The sequence below is a fragment of the Astyanax mexicanus genome, chromosome 20 (genome assembly GCF_023375975.1).
Source record: "Astyanax mexicanus isolate ESR-SI-001 chromosome 20, AstMex3_surface, whole genome shotgun sequence".
Lineage (NCBI taxonomy): Eukaryota > Metazoa > Chordata > Actinopteri > Characiformes > Acestrorhamphidae > Astyanax > Astyanax mexicanus.
The window spans coordinates 19,088,436-19,110,774 of NC_064427.1; the positions used below are offsets into that span (position 1 = coordinate 19,088,436).

Here is a 22,339-nt window from a genome sequence, read left to right on the forward strand (position 1 = left end):
ACACTCTGCTCTTACTGGTGCAATGTGCAATTAATGAAGAATGGCCACCAGGCTGCTCCAATTTAGCCATGAAAAAAAAACAAACAAACAAACAAACAAAAAAAAAAATATATATATATATATACAGCTCTGAAAAAATGAAGAGACCACTTCAGTTTCTAAATCAGTTTTTCTCATAAAGTTTTAAGAGTTCAGAAATCAATCAATATTTGGTGCATCTGGTGCACAGTTTTCATGCTACCACTCCTGGTGCAAAAATGTAAGTAGTTCAGTTTGGTTTGATGGCTTGTGATCATCCATCTTCCTCTTGATTATATTCCAGAGGTTTTCAATTATTCATTTTTTCCAGAGCTGTATATGCAATGCTAACCACGCTTCTTTTACACATGGATTCATCGGTTGTTTCCACCAAGACAAAATGTATATGCCTATATACTCTTGTTGCTGAATACTAACAAAGCTTCAGAGCAATGCTTTCTACCAAAATTTAATAGAAAACGTTTCCTGGACAGTACAAACAATTACTCCAACAAAAGCAGGAAAAACTGCTTTTAATACCCTTAACTTCAGATAAAACAATAAATCAGCATGTTCATATGGTGCATAAAACATTGTATCAGACAAGTACAACTTAATATCAAAGAAACTGATAGACAGAGTGTAAACAGAAGTGTTTTTATTGGATTTAGGAGTGTGCACAGTTTTGCCGCCTCTAACAACAATCTAACATTGTGACACAGTTTGATTTTTGATGATTTTCCTCCATTTCTAACCTCCAGAAATTATCATTAAAACACATTCAGACATTCTGGGAAAGTTCGGGAGAGGCTAAGCCAATAATTAGGAGACTAGTTAATTTAAATTACATGCCAATCTGTTAGTGTTTGACACTGGGCCTGATTCATTTAACCCCTAGTCTTACCCTTTAAAAAACAAGCAAATACATCGCATCTAAAATCAACCAGTAAATCTGAAAAACAGCAGGTCATTTGAAAGGTTTGGGAATAAATACACTCATATAATATAATACATATCAATATATACTGTTTATATATATATTATATTTATATGTTACTTTGATATATTATATATAATATATGCAGATAGCTTTAATTCCAGTTTAGTTCCTGATTTATGCACCACTTTTTTATGGCCTAACGGTACATGTCCACTTGCATTTTCTCTTTAATGCATCTTTTTGCTTTATCTGCATTCAAATGTATATGTGGAGATATGTGGAGATCTGCGCAAGCTCAGTAGACAAAGCTAATGAAGTTTTTATCAGGTCTCAACACAAATTTAATATATGATTTTAAAACATTAATTTAACATTAATTTTTGATTGTTTCGAGTAGAACAGAGCCTGGTCTCCTTCCATGTAGAAAAATCACTTGGACTTCCAGGAGTAGCATCGGGATAACATTCTTGGCTTAAGCTGCTTGTGCAAACCACCCGGTTGCCAAGTATAATATGAAAATCAGTTACCAACACCCCGTTTGCAGAGTATAATATGCCAATGAACCAGGGCTGCTTGTACCAGCAACCCGGTTGCCAAATATAATATGGGAATCAACTCGAGCTGCTTGTGCCAACACCCCATTTGCCAAGTATAATATGGAAATCAGTTTGAGCCGCAATTACCAACACCCTGTTTGCAGAGTGTAATATGGCAATGAACCAGGGTCCCTTGTACCAACAACCCGGTTGCCAAGTATTATATGGGAATCAACTCGAGCCGCTTGTGCCAGCACACCCCGGTTGTCAAGTATAATATGAGAATCGATTTGAGCCACATTTACCAACACCGCGGTTGCCAAGTATAATTTGGGAATCGGTTTGAGCCACATGTGCCAGCACCCCGTTTGATGCGTATAATATGAGTATCATTTGAGCTGGCTGTGCCTACACCCCGGTTGCCAAATATAATATGAGAATCGATTTGAGCCACATTTACCAACAGCCCGGTTGCCAAGTATGTTATGGGAATCGATTTGAGTTGCATTTACCAACACCCCGTTTGCTGCATATAATATGAGTATCATTTGAGCTGGCTGTGCATACACCCCGGTTGGCAAATATAATATGAGAATCGATTTGAGCCACATTTACCAACAGCCCGGTTACCATGTATATTGTGGGAATCGATTTGAGTTGCAGCACCCATTTTGCTGCGTATAATATGGAAATCTGTTTGAGCTGCTTGTTCAAAGAGCTAGGTTGCCAAGTATAATATGAGAATCAATTTGAGCCACATTTACCAACACCCCATTTGCTGAGTATAATATGGGAATCAACTCAAGCTTCTTGTGCCAGCTCCCCGGTTGCCAAGTATAATATGGCAATCAATCCAAGCTTCTTGTTTAAACAACCTTGTTGCTGTGTATAATATGGGCATTGGTTACATAGCTCAGGTCGATTATACGGCATGAAGTCTTGCCCTCCAACAAAAAGATCCAGTCAGCATGCTAGTGGAGAAGCCCCGCCCCCTTGATTTGGAGATCTGTATAAGCACAGTAGCCGAAACGAGCCAAAGAAATCACGATTTTTAGTCGTTGTTTAGCCTAAAACAACTAAAGACTAGAACAATATTCATGAGCATCTTTAGTTTTGTGTATTTCGGTCTCTTAACAATCATAGAGATCGGAGCCTGGTCTCATATGACTGGAAATAACTGTTCTGCTGTGTTTTAAAGCTCAGTAAGTTTCCAAGTAAACCTATGGTGAAATGCATTAAAGAAAAGTGCAAGTGGACACATACGGTAATTCTTTCCTCTTCCTGTTTTTAACATGGGAGTCTGTGGTGGTCCGCAGATACCCCGCATGAACTCCCGTGATCACGAGTGACTTTAAAACTGTAAAAGTAAAGGCTGACAGTACTGTACGATACTATGCTTCTGCTCTGGTTTATATAAATGCAGTGGGTTGTGGTGCTTCGTATAGCTTTACATACAGAATCAGCCGCCCATCTCCCAGCCTGACCAACAACCACTGAATATCCATGTGATCAGTAGTAGTGTTACATTTATCTGCAGATAAAACATCTCAACATCTCACGATAATCCTAAAATCTCTTTTTATATATTCTTTTTCTTTTTTTTTTCAGCCACACTGGCGTGCTGAAGTTGGAGTAAGAGCGAGGACGGTATGCAGTTTGATTGACAGCGTTTTTTTTTTTTCTGAGAAAAGGTGTGTCGATGGCTTTTACTGTCTCTGAGTGTTTCGTTGGCGTTCAGTTCGATGCCCTCGGGTTGCCAGGGCTTATCCCACACACCAGCACCTCTCCGCTGCGTGTCCTTCACTGCTCTGTGTGCGTGAGCTCCAGAGAGCTTTATCCGAGATTAGAGCGGCAGGCGGATGTGCATGGCGGCACTGTTGGGTCGAGCGGCCAGAATGTAGAGGGCGCTCTCGCGCAGGAATGCATCCCACGTCACCGGCCTGAAAAACAGCCAAAAAAGAAAGAAAAATGTGTCAAATGGTCAGAATACATGCTAGAAGTATTCATTTGTGCACCGTGAAGCTTGATTTAGGGCGTGTCAGTGTGTCTTTGCTATCATAACGACAGGAAAAGTACACCTTGCACATCTCAAAACTTGCAAAAAGGCATAATGTGAAATAAACCTAAATTAAATACCTAAACTAAATGCCTACTAGGACATTTTTATGCATCTCTAGTGATGTGTGTAATTTTGTTATTTTCTATCTACTTTCTATCTTAATCTTTGCTTCTGATTTTATTGCCTTTTATGCCTTATTGCCTTTTAAGCACTTTGGGATTTCTTTGAAATGTAAAGTGCATTACATATAAAATGTATTACTATTATAAACCAATCAACGTGCCTCTTGCTCATCATTCTTTTTAAGAGTCAGGTGCACTCTGACTTCTGACTTTGGCGGATTGTTATTTTAACATCGCAGCTACCTGGATGTGTCCAACGCTTCTCAGCGAAAAGAAAAAAAAATGACCTACTTTTTCATATTCATTCAAAAGAATTATGGGTTTAAGAACTACTGTGTAAGTTGACAATTTATTTCCAAGATAGCAATGAACGTCTGACTGTTGACATATGTCCAGGTTGTATTCAGTTAGTCAGTGGTGCACCTTTTTTTGTGCCTGACGTTGCCAAGATAGCAATACACCAGAAATCTGAACAGTTTGAACACACCTCATTTCAAGACCACCACTCCCATCAACATACATATATTCAGAAGCACTGGTGCTATTTAAACAATGAAGGCGGAATGTGTAAGATAGTGATGAGCACTGCAACACACCTTGCGCAGGATCCTCAATCTCTATAAGTATGATGAACTGGACTCAAAAATGGAACATAGATGATTCAGACTAACAAGCTCTTAAAATCCAAGCTATAAACAACCTAAAATTTAGAGTTTTTTTCATAATTATGTAAAATTAATAGAAGTGTGTATTAAGGTCCACTGTAAAACACCATTTCATCCATTACAAAGGTTTTAAGCTACAAATAGAAGTATAGACATAGATCAGGCACAACATTATGACCCCCACCTTGTTTCTACACCTATTATTTGCCTTTTTTCAGCTCCACTAGTCATGTAGGACACTCTGTAGCTGTATAACAATATCAACATACTGTAGTGCTGTATCTGTTTTTTTTTGCATACTTTTACACTATAATTAACATTAATTATTAATATTTCAATGTTTTTCAAGTGTGGTTCTGAGTATTGAAGAACAGAGTGAAAGAAGGATAATAATAATAAAGTATACAGAGAAACCGATACAGGACTACAGTCTGTAGTAATTATTATCATAGAACTACAACGTGTCCTACACAGCTCTGGAAAAAAATAAGAGACCATCTAAAAATGATGAGTTTCTTTGATTGTACCAAATTGAAAACCTCTGGAATATAATCAAGAGGAAGATGGATGATCACAAACCATCAAACCAAACTGAACTGCTTTTATTGTTATCCAAAGTTATCCAAAATCAGTGTGTAAGACTGGTGGAGGAGAACATGATGCCAAGATGCATGAAAACTGTGATGTAAAACCAGGGTTATTCCACCAAATATTGATTTCTGAACTCCTAAAACTTTATGAATATGAACTTATTTTAGCCATTTCTCATTTTCTGCAAATAAATGCTCTAAATGACGATATTTTTATTTGGAATTTGGGAGAAATGTTGTCTGTAGTTTATAGTTTATATATAGTCGAGGCTTAAATGCTAGTGGACACGTACCATTATGTACACACACACACACACACACACACACACACACACCTGTTGTCGTATTTCTCCATGGCTTTATCTCTGCTCCTGTCGCTGCTGGAGCTGGCTGGACTGCTCTCTGATATCGGGCCCACGTGGCTGATACTGAAAAAAACAAATAAAACAGGTTAAAACACCTTGAAACGCTTCTGCAATTCTGCTCTGTCACTCTGTCTCTCTCTCTCACACACACACACACACACACACACACACACACAAGCTGGGTCACTGAACACAATCCATTCACGGCACTGAGCTTCATTTCCTGACAGTTATTCTTTTGTTTGCTAGCAGACGTGACAGCGCCGCCACAACATCAGCCTACACACAACTACAAAACACAGTGTTTACTGTGCATTTACTGTCTGTATCAACTCAGCCATAACATTAAAACCACCGCCAGGTGAAGCAAATAACAATGGTAGTCTGGTAAATGTGGCTCCTGTAACGAGGTGGTATATATTAGGTATATCAGTGAGTAAACAATAGGGCTGGGCAATATGGCTCTAAAGTTATATCACGATATGTCATGATATTTTCGCGATACCGATACTCTTGGCGATATGACAAAACACTGAGAAAAAAAAAATCAAGAATACACTATTGCAACAAAATAAAAATTCACACTATATGATATGGCACACCCCTAACTGAGTCAATGATCCAGAATATCATGATACTAATAATAATGCACTCCTCCAAATATCTCCATATATCCAGGATTAAAGTAAAATAAATGACACTGGATAGATATAATTTGTCTCTAGTAGAAATATAATGGGAAATAAGAGCAGTGTGAAAGCAAACAAGAAGTACCCTGATGTGATAATTAGGGGTGGGTAATATGGCTCGATATTTCAGCATATAATATCGCTCAAAATTTTGAAAAACACTGGCGATGTTGTACGATATGATATGGCACACCCCTAGTGAACAGTCGTTTCTTGAAGTTGATGTGTTTTTTGAAGCAGGAATAATATAATCTAGAATAAAATAGAATAGACCTGTACAAATAATGTAAAAGTGCTCAATATCTGATTTTCTGACCAAATACGATATTTATTTCAGCCTGTTCACACTGTCGTTTTAATGCAAAAAAGCAGTGCTTCATGTTAAGTTTCCCTGTAATCCTTCAGACAGAATCTCGAGAGCTATGAATGAGATCAGACTGAGGCTGAGCTCATCACAGAGAATTCACTCCAGCTCACTGAAAAGGACACAATATTCAGCCACAGTCTTTATATAGGTTTATATTTTGTATTTCTATTTTTGATACAGCAACTGCATCGGATCTGTAGCTGCCTTTAGCCAATTCATTGTTCATTAGGAACACCGCATCGCTGAGACACAAGCATTCTAATTATTTAAAAGAAACAAATCAGTCTAAATATTCATGAGTTCTGCTATCTTGTTTTTCCACCACTGAAACCAATCAATAACCAAAAATTAAATTTTCTCACCATTCTTTATTTATCTTTGTTTTTGGTCTTAATTGTTTTTTTATTCAACTTTTTTATTTTGTATGTTTTATTTTCTTTTTTTTACCTTTTCCTTACTGTTTTTACTGTCTTATTTTATAATATTGTTTATATATCTTATTACAATGCTAGGTCTTTTTTTTTTATTATTCCTTTATCCCTTTTATCCGAGTTTAAATAAAATTTTATTGGTTTACTGATTGGTTGAATGGTTTATCTAGACAGTAGAGACAGTTACTCCAACAAAAGCAGGATAAACTATTTTAAATACCCTTAATTTTAAAAGAAACAACTCAATAGCATTGTTAGTTTTGTGTTGTTTGAATAGAATAGCACAAAATGAGGGGAAAAAAAAGTTTACTGCTATTATTTCAGTGCTGCAGAGAAATGCTTTTTCTTGGACTGTTTCTTGGATCTTTATATCGCAAACTGTTCAGAGCAGGGTTACTGCAGGACGCTTAAGTGTAAATCTGTCACCCTGTAGCCAAATGTTGAAAATTCCCAGAATGAAAAGACCCTCAGACAGCCTCTCCAGACTCCCCGCTTTCATCTTCATCCTCGAGCTGATTTTAATGAGCTCAGATTAGAATGCAATCTTATTTACCAAGTGGAGGCCGAGCACAAGCACGGCCATTTAACCTGCAGCGCCTATTAAAGCTGATGAGAGACGGACACGCCTCCTGTTTGATTGATTGATAATGAACGGGTTCGGGTTCTTTAGTTAATATAGCTGTAAGAGCCTACAGAAAGGAGGAGGAAGAGGAGGAGGGTGGTGACGAAGAAGAGAAGGATGTGAAAGATGATAGTGATGCTTATTAGAATTAAAATGTTGAACATTCAGTTTTTAAAGTTTTCTGGATGTCCTTGTAACATTTTTATTATATTATTTGTACTTTAAAGCCCACTTAAAATCCTTTCATTTTCCCCAAAATGGTCAGTGCTCCTTATAATCCGGTGCTCCTTATGTATGAATTCTACCAGTCAGGTATTAAGGAGCAGTATAGCCACTCCGCTGAAGTACAGCACTTTTTGTCTTCTTTTCTTCAGCACTAAGGCTGGGTGCAGCAGTATTAGCATTAGCTGCTAACCATGCTAAGTGCTAGCTCTTTGACCATTCAGAGGTGAGTATATCAGACTGTAGTCTGCTGCTAAGCACGGCTAGCACTGCTGGAGCATCATCAGCATTAGCTTCTAACCACGCTAAGCGCTAGCTATTTCGCCGCTCAGAAGCAAGTATATCAGACTGTAGTCTGTAGCGTGTTTACGGTGTTAAAACAAGGTACATGGGATGAACTGCTAGCTGATAGCTGAGGAACAGAACACATTAAGATTACTTAGTCTAGTGCTTTTAGGCTCAGCGCTGCTAACCACCGCCGCTAACGGTAAACTTAATGTTTTTATACATTTTGGTAACGTTGCTGCAACATTCCTTGTATCTATGTTTTTTTTTTAATTATGGGGATATCATTTCTTACTAATGTTTCCATAATGTTAGTATTCGTCTCGCTGGGAACGCTATGTGAGGAACGTTCTAATAACGCTCTAATCAGCGTGTCCTTTGCCATTCCCTTTAAGAGCCAGATGAGCTCTGACTTTGGCACGTTGCAATTTTAACAGCGCAGCTACCTGGACGTGTCCAACGCTTCTCAGCAGAGGAAACTGACCAGTTACTGTTGTGTTTATTGTTGATATAAAAGTATTAGCTGCCCACCTTTGTGGACAATTAACAAAATTCAGTCACTGGTGCACCTGTGTTTTCCATTGCGAAGATAGCAATACACCAGACATTTATCTGAACACACCTCATTTCCAGACCACCACACTCATCAGTGTAGATATGTTCAGAAGCACTGTTGCTATTTAAAGATTATATTTTTCTACTATTCAAAGAGTGAAACTAGACTGTAGGCTGGGTGTAAAATAGCAATGAGCATCAATACGTGCATTCCTATATTCATTAAAGCTCTCAAAATAAAATCTTTCTTTATTATTATTGGAATGGCTCAATCTTTAACTGGTAAAATAGCATGATCAACCTGACCAAGAAGACATACTGGTTTTGGAACATTTCCAAAAAATGATGATTTATTCATAATAGTGCAATAATAACCACCACAGAGATCTGTGAGGCTTGTGGAGACAAGAATAAGCTAGAAGCTCGAGCTGATTTAGACTTACCCCAAATTCATTATAGGGGAACACAATCCCATGATGCTGCAGGGGGAACACACATGCAGTAGCCAGAATGTGGATGAAGGGATGGAGGCACAGACAGATAGATGGATGTGTAGATGGATGGATGACAGCAGTGAATAAGCATGGAAGACAAAAAAGCAGCAGAAAGACATGAAGAAATGAAGAACAGGCTGATTCCAAAACAACAGATATACTGTATATACATACTAATGCATCTCAATACATTAAAATATCATTGACAAGTTAGTTTATTTCAGTAATTCAACTCATATATTATATATTGTAGATGTATTACACAAAGAGTGATCTATTCTAAGAGTTTATTTCGTTTATTGTGAATGATTATGGTTTACAGCCAATGAAAATCCAAAAATCAGTGTCTCAGAAAATGTGAATATTATATAAGACTAGTTGATACTTTTGGCAGTGTGCCAAATCCTGCTGGAAAATGAAATCCGTCATCTGTTGGTGTTTGTCTACTGTGTTTTATCCAAAGTAAGTCCAAAGTCAGTGAAGTGTTTTTTACACTTTTATTTTATGGAGATGTGGATTTTATTTTCCAGCAGGAGTTTGCCATCACTATTGTTATCTTTTTTTCATTTGTTTGACTTCTGTTTTTGTTAGTATTTTTTTGTCTAAATAGTTATTTGTTGTTTGTTTTCCAGTCTTTGTGTTTTGTTACGTTATTAGTTACTTTATTTAAACTTTATATAATCTCTCTTTTTTTTTAATAGCTGCATATGTCTGAACAGAGCATTGGAAATAACATAAAAAATCTCCTAATCTTGGTAGAAAGTGTAAATTTAAACAATAAATCACTAATATTAAAACAAATACAATTGACATCCATGAAATAAGTGACGGTTTTACATCACTTTGTTAATTAAAACATCTCCAAAGCTTTTATTATGGGAGACTAGTATTGTTTTTGGTAACACTTTACTTGGATGGTCCATAAAACTGCACCCTATCCTTAACCTGTAAGAGCTAGATTTAAGTCTAGACTTTATATTTAGAAGGTTATCATAAGCATTGGTAATCATATTCTGTTTAATGTTAGATAAATGGCAGTTGAATATTAGGCAAATATCTATCTATAATGCATCCATAATGGACCATCCAATTAAAGTTGCACCTTATTTTTTTTTTTAATTACATTAGTGTTAAATTATGCCAATAAATAGAAATTGTGCTCTACAGTTTCGCCATTAACGGATTTACTGACATATTTTTTTTACTTGGAAATAATTTAATTTCACTCTTGACACAAAATAACATCTCAACTCTTCTCTTCTCTAACAGACGCCTGACTGACAGTCGTTTCCTACAGCGTTAACTGTGTAATGATGCAACGCACCTTCCAGCTGAAAGACTTTTCTCTACAGAGCCTCAAATAATCCTTCCATCAATAAGACTTCCATCTGAACAATGAGTGAGTTTTAGGAGTGTATATAGCACTAACCCCATCAATCTCAGGACTGCTAATTCAACTAATTCCACACGTATATGAATGTATATAAACTGATCTGTCAAAAAAAGTGAAAATGTGGATATTAGCCAAAACCCTGTCATTCACACGTCACAACCCGAGCCGAACCTTCCCCGAGGCTGTGAGCTCTCTGACAGCACCTTCCCAGACGCTCTGTGTGATGCCGACAGCATTATTTCTGAGTTATTAGCTCTCTCAGGCAGCCTGACATGACAGCATTGCTCCAAAAATTGCTCCAGTAATGACAGTTTTTATCTCTGCCTCAGTCTCACTCCTGAAACTTCAGCTTTTTCCTTTTTAATTTTCCATTACAGATCAGCTAAACTAAAATTCTACAACATTTAATATCCCTTGTGAAAAGGAAGTGTACTTAAGAGCAGTAAAATATGTTTAAATTAGGTAAAGAATGCTAACAGTGCATTTTTAATTTAATACACTTGATTAAAAAAAATACACATTAAATATGCTTTCTCTGTATTTCCGTAAAATGTGTTTTTAAGCTATATGCTTTAAATTATATGTTGTGTTGCTAGAAAATATATATAGGGGCATTAAATACTCCCTAAAGTGCACTTTAGTGTATTTTTATTTCCAGTAGCCTTAAGGTGTACACAGTATGTGCATCAATACGCAAAGTAGTACATTTACAATATACTTCAAGTGTATTAAAAATGATGTTTAAAAACACAAACTTAAATCTACTTAAGTTCACAGAAGTTGCACAATAAAAGCACTCAAAAGCACAATGTAATGCTTTGATGTGGTATTTAAATATAGCTTAATTACAACTGAAATATACTTAAGTTCCCATAAGTTGTCCCAAAATAGTATATTTAGTATGTATTTAAGTACATATTTTAATGTCATTGGCATTCCTAAAATCCCTCAGTGCTCCTCACATACAGTAGCAGTTAAATATTTGGACACACCTTAAAATGTTTAAGTGTTTTTACATTATTTTTAAATGTTCTGCATTGTAGATTAATACTAAAGTCATCTAAACTATGAAGAAAATCATTTGGAATTAAAACTGTGTTTTTGTGCCTCGGCATGAGTTAATTACTTGAATTTCTTGCTGCAGTCACTGCAAAGACCATTAAAACGTTATAATGATGAAACTGGCATGATTCCTTTAGTATTAATTTTTAATATTTCAATGTAGTGAATATTAAAAATAAAAAAAAAACATTAAATGAGAATGTGTGTCTAAACATTTGACTGGTAAGGTATATACACAATTGAAGTATAATCCAATCCAAAACTTTCTACATTAAATGCTGATATTAATCGTGTTCAGAAATAAAAGACACTTTCTTGTGACTTTCCCTTAAGAGAAAAGAACAGAAACCTCACGCAACCACATGACACTGCACACAGCTCTGTTTGGATGGAAGGCAATCACCAGAGTATTGGTTTCACCTGTTCCCTTCAGTATATATACACATTTGCTCGACACACACCATGCCAAGTATTTTCTGGTTGCCCAACTTTACAAAAAGCTACCATTGCCTGTGTTTGCTCTCTCGTTTACTGACCTTGTTTTTGTATTTTTGATGCTGATTCTTGCTTTGTCGCTGATACATAGCCTTTCTGTGTTTTGATCAGTCCAATGAGGAACTTTTAAAATTCAACATCTGTGCAAAATTGTAGCTTGATGTCAACTTAATGTTGGATTTTAATGCATATTTAACTTGAATTTCAAACGTAAGCCTGATGCCAACCCAATGTTGTGCTTTGATATATTTGTGACTTTGACTTCTAACCAAAATCGAACTTCTGTCTACCATTTGCACCGTGGTGTCAAACCAATGTTGGAATTGGACAGATATGTATTTGATTTCCAACCAAACTTCAACATCTGACTGTCGTTAGAGTCCAACATCTGTCCTATCTGAGTTCAGGTGGTTCTGGATCTTCTAACGAGCAGCAGTTAGCATTTTTTTCAGCTGTTTCTGCTTTTGTCATTGTTATTTCATGCTAATCTGAAGCCCATGTGCAGATTTACTGGATCCTGACGGCCTCTGTCGGCTGCAGGAGGGATTGTGATTGATTTGGTACATTAATTTAACTGCATCTTATTCTGATTATTTAAGTGGCTGTTATTGGCGGTAAGTGATCAGTGTGAAGAGCCGGTTGGCACAGTGATTACTCTGAATGATTGGCAGATTCTTGGCTCACCTGACGTTGCAGGACTGCGACTCTTTGCTGATTTTGTGGAACCAGGAGGGCTGGGCGCGGCGGCTCTCTCCGCCAGTGATGATCCCGTCTTTATCCTGGTCCAGGCCCTGGAAAACGGCCCGCGCTCGGTCTCGCTCTTTAGCCGTGAGCAGACGAACCAGCGAGTTCTGGAGACAAGACAATAAAGTAGAATAAAGTTAGATTATTTATTATTTAACAGAGTTTTTGGAGTTTTTAGGTTTTTTATTAGTCACGCTTGGTCATACTGATTTATAGTTTGGTATGTTTTAAGAGTGGTTTCAAAACTACCTAAATTATAAAAGTAAAAGTAATGCAAGGAAAAAAAATAAAGCTATTAAGAACAAAATGTTAGGTCCTATAGTGCACCACCCCCCCCCCCCAAATTCATGCATTTATTTACCATGACCATAACACAAATACAGCCATGATATTCACTATACAAACCCACGAGTGAACCTGCATTAGTATTCTGAGTTTTATATGGAATTATAAAATGTCAAGGCAATTTTTATCTCAATTTTGTTACTGGTTCAACTGTAGGACCACTAGAGCCACTGATAAAGAGGTCAGTCAGTGGCTTGTTTTTATGTGGCTTTATATAATCCCAGATAGGGAGCTTATGTCGTTCTGTTGGCTTCATAAGGTGGGCACACCATTGATTGCTTTTTCTTATACTTGAATATTTAACTCTTTAAACTACAGGGTTATTATCTATCCTGACACAGCTGAAAAAGTTAATCATACGAAAGAAGCATTTGCTTCTATGAGCTGTTTGGATGCTCCTCCCATTATTGTGATGTCACAATAAAGAACCGGCATAGTAACATCCTGGCTCCACCCCCCACCAGAGCCCCACCCACTGGATCAGTTAAAAAAACACTGTTTCAGTCTGCTGGTTGAGAACTTCAGGCAGTACACAGCAGGATTAACCAGCAGACTTTGTCTGAGGGAGGGATCTGTACATGCTGTCCATGGCAAGTCAGCAGATGAGAAAGATGTAAGAACTTTCCAATATGGAGTTTTGTGTTTTTTTGGCAGTTAAGCATGCACTAGCTTGTTTGTGTGTTTTGTTATTTAGCACAAGCTAACACTAACATGTGGCCAGCAACATCTTATTTACATAAAAGTGACAGAGCCCTGGGAGTAAAATAATAATGACTTAATCTGAAATAAAAAGATTTAGTTGAAAGTGTCCAAAAAGAGCGTAAAATACCAGTGGACCACCAACAGTGGCCTAATATCCTCTTGCTATTAGGAGTAAAATGCCACAATATGTAAATGAGCCCTTAACCAATCAGTATACTGATTTATTGTGTGCTGATTTATTGAGTTTCCTAACTGAGCAAAATTCGTCCAGATGGGTTTCTGTGGGTGTCTGGATGAATCACGGCTTTCACTCGAACCCAACAAACACTAATGATTTTAGTCAGAATAATGCAGGCCAGTGTTTACCCACAATACACCACTGATTCATCACCGCGACCCTGCAGGACATATTGCGATATACTGTACAGCAGCAGCAGCAATACAGTTTATTTCACCCGCAGAGTGCAGCTCTACTACAAACCCATAAACACAAGGCTCTTGACTGATCAGCTGTATTTGTGGGTAAGTGGAAAATTGTGTAAATTAGATTGAATTATTCATTTAAGGCTTTTTTTTATCCATTTAAAATCAAAACGTAATAGCTAAAAATCTTCCAAAGAGCTTCCCAAGAGTCTGTGCAGAACAGGAGTGGATAATAATGTGCTGCATTTACATTTACATTTGCTTAAGTGACTTTTTAATGAATTGTTACTGTAAAAGTTGTTTCAGCTGATTAAAGTTTATTTTCTCCTAAAAGTCTCAACTTGTCGGAAGTTTCTTTCTTACTCAAGATGTACATAAACTCACTAATGCTCCTATGGCTGAATGCTATTCTCTTAAATCTTGTAGAAAGCCGTTCCTGGACTGTAGAGACAGTTACTACAACAAAAGCAGGATAAAGTCTTTTTAGTAACCATCTACCATATAGTGTATATAATAGAGTATCTTAATTTAATTACATTATACAGATATGTGCAGCCCTCCACCTGACTTTACCTTGCCATGCCTCACTCTACACTTTACCCTAACTTGCTCTAGTTTGCTATGCCTCACTTTACACCTCACTTTACCTATATCTCTACCTCACTGTGCCTTACTCTACCTTATTCTAGACCGGGGTCGACAATAGGCGGTCTGGGGGCCAGATGTGGCCCGCAAGCATGAAACATCTGGACTGAGAGGTTGTTTGAACTACAATGAACGATAATGATAAAATTAAATAAATAAAATACTTCTCTGGAGAGCTTTTGTTTACATACCTCCCCTGTCTCTCTCTCTGTCGCGCTCGGCGTGACTTTAGTTTCCACCCGTTCTCATTTTTCAGCCTGTTCTCGGGCTCCCCATCTACTTATAAGGCCGTTTTTTTCCGGCCGTGTTCCAATTCATTAGCCGGGGCAGCAGTAGTGTATTGGACCGCGACCCTGACGACAAGGGTTCGATCCCACATGAAGAGCGGTGTGTTTATTTATTTAATTTATCCCTTTCTTCTTGGGTTTATCTGCTTTGAGATTAACTGTTCAACAACCCTCTTGGCTGGAGAGCTACTAGTCTGCAGCAGCATTCCACCCCATTACACTTCATTTACAAAACAGATTATTTCTTTTGTGACCCGCCACCTAATGGTTTGGAAAATATCTGGCCCATGGTCAAACTTAATTTACCTTACTCTACTTCGATCTACCTCATTCTACCCTTACAATACATTTCTATGCCTCACTCTACCTCTTTTTACAACACACTCTACCTTGATCTACCTCACTCTACACTCAACCTTCTTCCTCGCTTTACCTTTTTATGCCTCACTCTACCTCCAGCCTCATTATTGGTCATGAGCACCGTCTGCAGTGTGAAGAGCTCCCTCTGTTGCTGCACGTGGGTAATGCAGTTTGAGTTTGCTGTTACTCACATTACTATTACAGCTTTTTCGAAGTGTATATTTCAAAAACAAATATCGCAATAGCAAGAAGAACTATTATTAATGGTATAGGCTCACATATAAGCTAACTTTCAAGCTAAGAACCAACAGGGTACCTTTATTTTTAAGAATAGTGTTTCATCACTGCCATGCACAAAGCGGAAGGCTAAACATTGAGATACAAGGTTACTCTGTGACAGTGACAACCTGCATACAGGCCCCTCCAATATTAGCTTTATTAACTGTGTTAGCTTTAGCTTTAGCTTTAGCGGGATCCTGTCTGAGAGAATCGAGAGAAACAAGCTCCTCCCCCCGGCCTCGTTACCTCCGTCCTGAATTTCTGCAGCACTGACAGCGACTCGTGATACAGGAAGTCGGACCACTCTATCTGACCCTTCTTCTCGGGGTCGAGGGCGGCGAACTGGGCCAGAACCTCCTCCTCCTGCTCGTCCGTCAGATCCTTCTCAAACAGCTGCTTCGACACAAAGTGCCGGTACTGAAGGAGCTCATCCGAGACGAGGCAGGACTCTGAAAGACAGGCATGATAAAAATCTCAGATATCATCAGTCACAGCTAACTGATCTCCTCACTAATTAATCTGTTGCACTAGCAAAGCAGGTTAGTATTAGCATGTGTGATGTGTAATTGTGATTCAGCACAGTTCAGCTCTCAAATATAGATTTTTAAATGATATTTAAAGGGTATTTAGACATTATCAGGATGGACTTACCTGGAATGATTTTGCATTGTTTGAAGGTTTCCATCAGGCTGTACATTTCTTCTTCAGTCAGCAGCAAGTTCACGTTGTCCTGAATAAGAAAATAAGGAAAAAAACTTCAAATAACAATAAAATAATAATTCCAGTGTCATTATGAGTTTGAGTTCATGCTAAAATACAAAATAAATGGTACATTCCAAGACAAAACCAAGTGCAAATAATTTTGATACCAAGACAAGGTTGAGTACAAATATTACGAAGATTAAGACACGTCCACTGTTGATGCTACAACAAATCTGAATACAATAATAGATGAGCCCAACACAATTTAAGGTACAAATACTATCAAAACCAAGTCAAATACCGAATACTACTGATACCAGGTAAAAACAGTGTACAAATATTAATGAGACCAAGTCTGAGTACAATACCATACTAAGCACCATACTAAGCCTGAGTTTTGCATTTTTTCAATACCAAGCCAAACCCAAGTTTAAATACAATCAAGCGAACCAAGAAAACCAATATGGTGGTTCTTGTTGCACAGTGGTTAACACCACCACCTGCTTGTGAGCTACCACATCATGTGAGTGACTGGGGTTCAATTCCCGGCCTGAAAGACTATACTGTGCTGAACCAGTTAGAGTCCTTGGGCAAGACTCCTAACCCTAGTATTGCCCCACCTGTGTAATAGGTATAACCTTGTAAGTTGCTCTGGATAATAGCGTACTGTTAATATCAAGCCAAGTCCAAAAAAAGTGCTGTTGATAAAAAGACAAGTCTAGGTACAAACATTAATGAGCCCAAGACAGGTCAAGGTACAAATACTATCAAAAACAAGATAAAAAAGTTCAATTACTACTGATCCAGGCTATAGAGTATCAATACAATCAAGACAAATTTGAGTACAAAAATTGATGAGACCAAGAAAAATCCAACTTCAAATACTATTGGTAGCAAGACAAGTCTAAGTACATCTAGACAATCTAGAAAATCTGAGTTCAAAAATTAATATGACCAAGAAAACTCAGACACAATTGAATGAAAATAATTAAGATAACCAAACTAAACCAGTACATTATACATTTTTCTAATACCAAGCCAAGAACAAGTTCAAATACTAACAATACTACCAAGAAAATTAAGATTACAAATGCTATTAAGACCAAGCCAAGTCAAAATACAAATACTATTATGACCAAAACCAGCCAACATAGACAAAGACATGTATATACATAAACTCTGCATAGCCTGCCTCCTGGCGCCGGCTGCTACGCTAGGCAGAGTCTATGGATATATATATCTATGTTATTATCAGTACAGTGATAGTGGCGCTCAGAGCTGAAGCTAGTGTTATAGGATGTAAACAGTGGTTTTTAATAAGCTTCTTGTGCACTTTTTAAGTTATTAATGCCTTGTTTTAAATGTCAGGGCTCTCCGGATTCTAGAAAGGAGGTGTGGAGCTACTTTGAGCTGGATAATGATGGAAAAAGTGATTTATCGAAGCAAATTATGCCCCGTATCACCCAGTCTGAAGGGTGTTTGGAGAAACTGTTAAAATTTCTGGATCTCAGAACACTGTGGGAGAAAGGAGGTGTGCTATTCATCAAAGATAACTACTTTTTATCATGTTTTACTACAACAAAAGCCCCTTTTACACCAGAGTTCTCCTTTAAGTCCAAGTCTAAGTATAAATACGTTTGAGTAAGTAATACAAGTAATGTCAATACTAAGTCAAGACAGAGAACAAATACTATCAAAATCTAGAAAAAGACTATGTCAAAGCACAAATTTGATCAAGTTTGAGGACAAATACTATCGTTAGCATTGTTTAATGAATTGAGGTTAATTTTGTCAGTGTTGAAAAATTGTGTTTGATGAATATTGATGATGCAATAAGCATTTTAATTGCTATTCTAGTCAATAAATCCTTTGATTAAAAGAAGAAACCAAAGCAAAACAACAGCTTAGATGAACAAAAGCAACGTTCATCAGCCCAAATCTAACAAACACTTCAAAACCACCCCATTAACCCCGGTCTAATTAATTAGCCTTTAATTAGCGACACTTCTAAATCAACCTCTGGCCTTTTATATTGATTACAGCTTTCTAAATAATGATCTTAACCTGGGGTTTAATTCCCTGCTTAGCACTTCTCCACACTTCACTGATCAAAACCCAATATTTTCCCAGTCCCAACATTTCTGACTCAACTCACCGGCTAATTTATCACATAAACCTTCGAATGAAGACGTTATCCATCTTTATACTGCACCCATTGCCTGCACATACGTGCAAATTCACTCAAGCCCAAGACACTTTCAAGTACAAATACTATTGGTAATATGATTGTAATTAGGGTTTAAACCACCTCCAAATGTGGTTTTGATCCAATTTTGCAAAAAAATCCGACTTCATGTGGTTTCTAACTGTCCAGACTATTAAAAAACAATCTGGGTACAATCTACAGCACTGAAAATAGTTAAGAGACCACTTCAGTTTCTCTGATTTTGCTATTTATAGGTATATGTTTGAGTAAAATGAACATTGTTGTTTTATTCTATAAAATACAGACAACATTTCTCCCAAATTCCATGTAAAAATATTATCATTTAGAGTATTTATTTGCAGAAGATGAGAAATGGATAAAAAAAAAAAGATGCAGAGCTTTTAGGCCTCAAATAATGCAAAGAAAACAAATTCATATTCATAAAGTTTTAAGAGTTCAGAAATCAATATTTGGTGGAATAATCCTGGTTTTTAATCACAGTTTTCATGCATCTTGATATGTTATCCTCCACCAGTCTTACACACTGCTTTTGGTTAACTTTATGCCTTCACTCCTGGTGCAAAAATTCAAGCAGTTCAGTTTGGTTAGATGGCTTGTGATTATTCAACTTCCTCTTGATTATATTCCAGAGGTTTTCAATTTGGTAAAATCAAAGAAACTTATCATGGTCTCTTATTTTTTCCAGAGCTAGCTATATATATACATATATACATATATATATATATATATATATATATATATATATATATATATATATATATATATATACATATATACGTATATATATATATATATATACGTATATATGTATATATATATATATATTACAGGCAGTTTTACCTCTGGACTTAATTTTCATATTTTCAGTTTGAGTCCAAAATATTAAAAAGGTAAATTTTATTTAAATATACGTAAAACGAATAGAACAGGAGGAGATTTGAGATCAAACATTAAGGGAAACCAATGTTGAACTTGAACGGAGACAAAAAGAATAATTAACCATCATTTTCCAAAGATAATTTCAACAGCTTTTAAAAGCACATTATCTTAAGCTATTGTATATTTCTCTTCACTTCTCTCTCGCCCGTCTGCTCTCTCTCTCTCTCTTTAAAAGAGGTGGTTGAATATGATATGAAGACAGGTCTATAATCAGGGCGGCTAATTGGTCCGGGGTAAAGGGCGGGTGAGTTTGTGGTGAGAGGATGGTGAAGATCAAATGTAGGCAGGTCTCTTTGATATTAAAAGCTCCTCCTCAGCCGGGCGCTCATTCTGCTAATGGAGGCTTTTATAGAGTTTAGTGCCGGGGGGTTTATGAGGGGGTGTTGGGGGATCCACGGTTTTATCGCAGCAGCCCGGACCCTCTTGACACTGGGTACAGAAGTGAAGGGGAAGGCCTTCAGGCGCAGAATTATCTCTGGGTTTAATACAGAGAGGAACACTCTTTTGAACCTGCATGGTATGGTATGTTATTGGGTGGTATGGAATGATATGGTATGGTATGGTATGGTATTGGGTGGTATGGTATGGTATGGTATGGTATTGGGTGGTATGGTATGGTATGGTATGGTATTGGGTGGTATGGTATGGTATGGTATTGTATGGTATTGGGTGGTATGGTATGGTATGGTATGGTATTGGGTGGTATGGTATGGTATGGTATGGTATGGTGTGGTATGGTATGGTATGGTATTGGGTGGTATGGTATGGTATGGTATGGTATTGGGTGGTATGGTATGGTATGGTATGGTGTGGTATGGTATGGTGTTGGGTGGTATGGTATGGTATGGTATTGGGTGGTATAGTATGGTATGGTGTGGTATGGTATGGTGTTGGGTGGTATGGTATGGTACGGTATTGGGTGGTATGGTATAGTATGGTATGGTGTGGAATGGTATGGTATGGTGTTGGGTGGTATGGTATGGTATTGGGTGGTATGGTATGGTATGGTATTGGGTGGTATGGTATGGTGTTGGGTGGTATGGTATGGTATGGTATTGGGTGGTATGGTATGGTATGGTATTGGGTGGTATGGTATGGTATGGTATTGGGTGGTATGGTATGGTATGGTGTTGGGTGGTATGGTATGGTATGGTATTGGGTGGTATGGTATGGTATTGGGTGGTATGGTATGGTATGGTATTGGGTGGTATGGTATGGTATGATATGGTATGGTATGGTATTGGGTGGTATGGTATGTTATGGTATGGTATTGGGTGGTATGGTATGGTATGGTATGATATGGTATGGTATTGGGTGGTATGGTATGGTATGGTATTGGGTGGTATGGTATGGTATGGTGTTGGGTGGTATGGTATGGTATGGTATTGGGTGGTATGGTATGATATGGTATGGTATGGTATTGGGTGGTATGGTATGTTATGGTATGGTATTGGGTGGTATGGTATGGTATTGGGTGGTATGGTATGGTATTGGGTGGTATGGTATGGTATTGGGTGGTATGGTATGGTATTGTATGGTATTGGGTGGTATGGTATGGTATGGTATGGTATTGGGTGGTATGGTATGGTATGGTATGGTATGGTATTGGGTGGTATGGTATGGTATGGTATTGTATTGGGTGGTATGGTATGGTATGGTATGGTATGGTATTGGGTCGTATGGTATGGTATAGTATGGTATTGGGTCGTATGGTATGGTATAGTATGATATGTTAGTATGTGGTGCTCATCACTCACTATCTGGTGCTCACCATTGAGTATGTAGTTCTCACCAGTTAGTATGTGGTGCTCACCACTTTTTACATGAAAAAATACTCCATGTCCCTTCAGGGGCTCCACAGGAACACAATGCAATTAGTAATACAATGTAGTAAACAAACAGAAAAAAAAAAACACAAGAAAATCTAAAATGAGAGCCTGCCCTTTTAAGAGCCTGGGGTGTTTCTGCTTTCTATACTTTTCTCCAGATTGAGAGCAGTACCTGCTGATGCGTGAAAGCCTCGAAAAGCATATCTGATGAGCATATCAGCGAAATGTTTAACAGGCGTAAGATGAAGAAGATGAAGTGCGCGGTGGTGCGGCCGGTGTAGAGGGTGCGGCTGTGTTTTGAGGAAGTCGAGTCACGCTTAAATTTGTGTTAAAGGTAGCAGTTACATCATCCGTGACTGGAAAGAGCTGCCAGAACAACACCTACTGCCTGAAATCGATGTGACGACTCCGATAAGAGTCTTTTCCCCCTGATTTACCGACCGAGGCTGTCCTTTCGCTGGGGCCGGTGCTCTGCCGCAGTCCCGTCGATTACACGTCATTCCGCCTCGATCCGAGGTGAAGCTCACCTAATTCCTGCCAGCAGAGCTACAACACGGAACGCCGCGAGGGAAAACGGGGTGTAAGACCGGACCAATGTCTGAGAGCTGCAGCCGAACGATGATGTAGCCTCAGGCCGACGCGGGAAGACTCAGGGGATTAGGAGGCGCTGAATATGGAGTGAGAAAAGCAGACAGATGAGCTGTGAAATGAGTCCTGGGAGGAAACACGTGCCAGACGCCTCTAACATAACAATCACACGCTGCCGAGCAGCGCCGCCTCACAGCCGCTAATCGCTGTTTGTAGTGGAACATGTGGAGCAGCATGTTGGTGGGTGAGAAAGCGCCCTGAAAACTGCAAAAGCTGAGGGGAACTGGGGGAACGTGAACAGGTGTGTGAATAAAGACCTTTTCAGGGTGCTTTCACATCTACCATGTTTGGTCTAAACT

At 38.0% G+C, this 22,339-nt stretch overlaps 1 protein-coding gene across 2 annotated transcripts in view; it reads right to left on the reverse strand.

Moving 5' to 3' along the window:
- Positions 1-659: 659 nt before the first annotated feature.
- phf24 (PHD finger protein 24) overlaps positions 660-22,339 on the reverse strand; it is a 64,512-nt gene continuing 42,832 nt past the window's right edge. Inside the window, exons 4-9 of one of the 2 annotated variants that reach the window (XM_022681113.2) lie at positions 16,347-16,425; positions 15,942-16,144; positions 12,595-12,761; positions 8,910-8,945; positions 5,266-5,358; positions 660-3,434 (exon numbers count right to left, since the gene is read on the reverse strand). In XM_022681113.2, coding sequence (XP_022536834.2) covers positions 3,338-3,434; positions 5,266-5,358; positions 8,910-8,945; positions 12,595-12,761; positions 15,942-16,144; positions 16,347-16,425 — 675 coding nt within the window. In that variant the 3' untranslated portion in view covers positions 660-3,337. The remainder of the gene's footprint in view (positions 3,435-5,265; positions 5,359-8,909; positions 8,946-12,594; positions 12,762-15,941; positions 16,145-16,346; positions 16,426-22,339) is intronic. The other variant, XM_022681114.2, reaches the window with a different exon arrangement.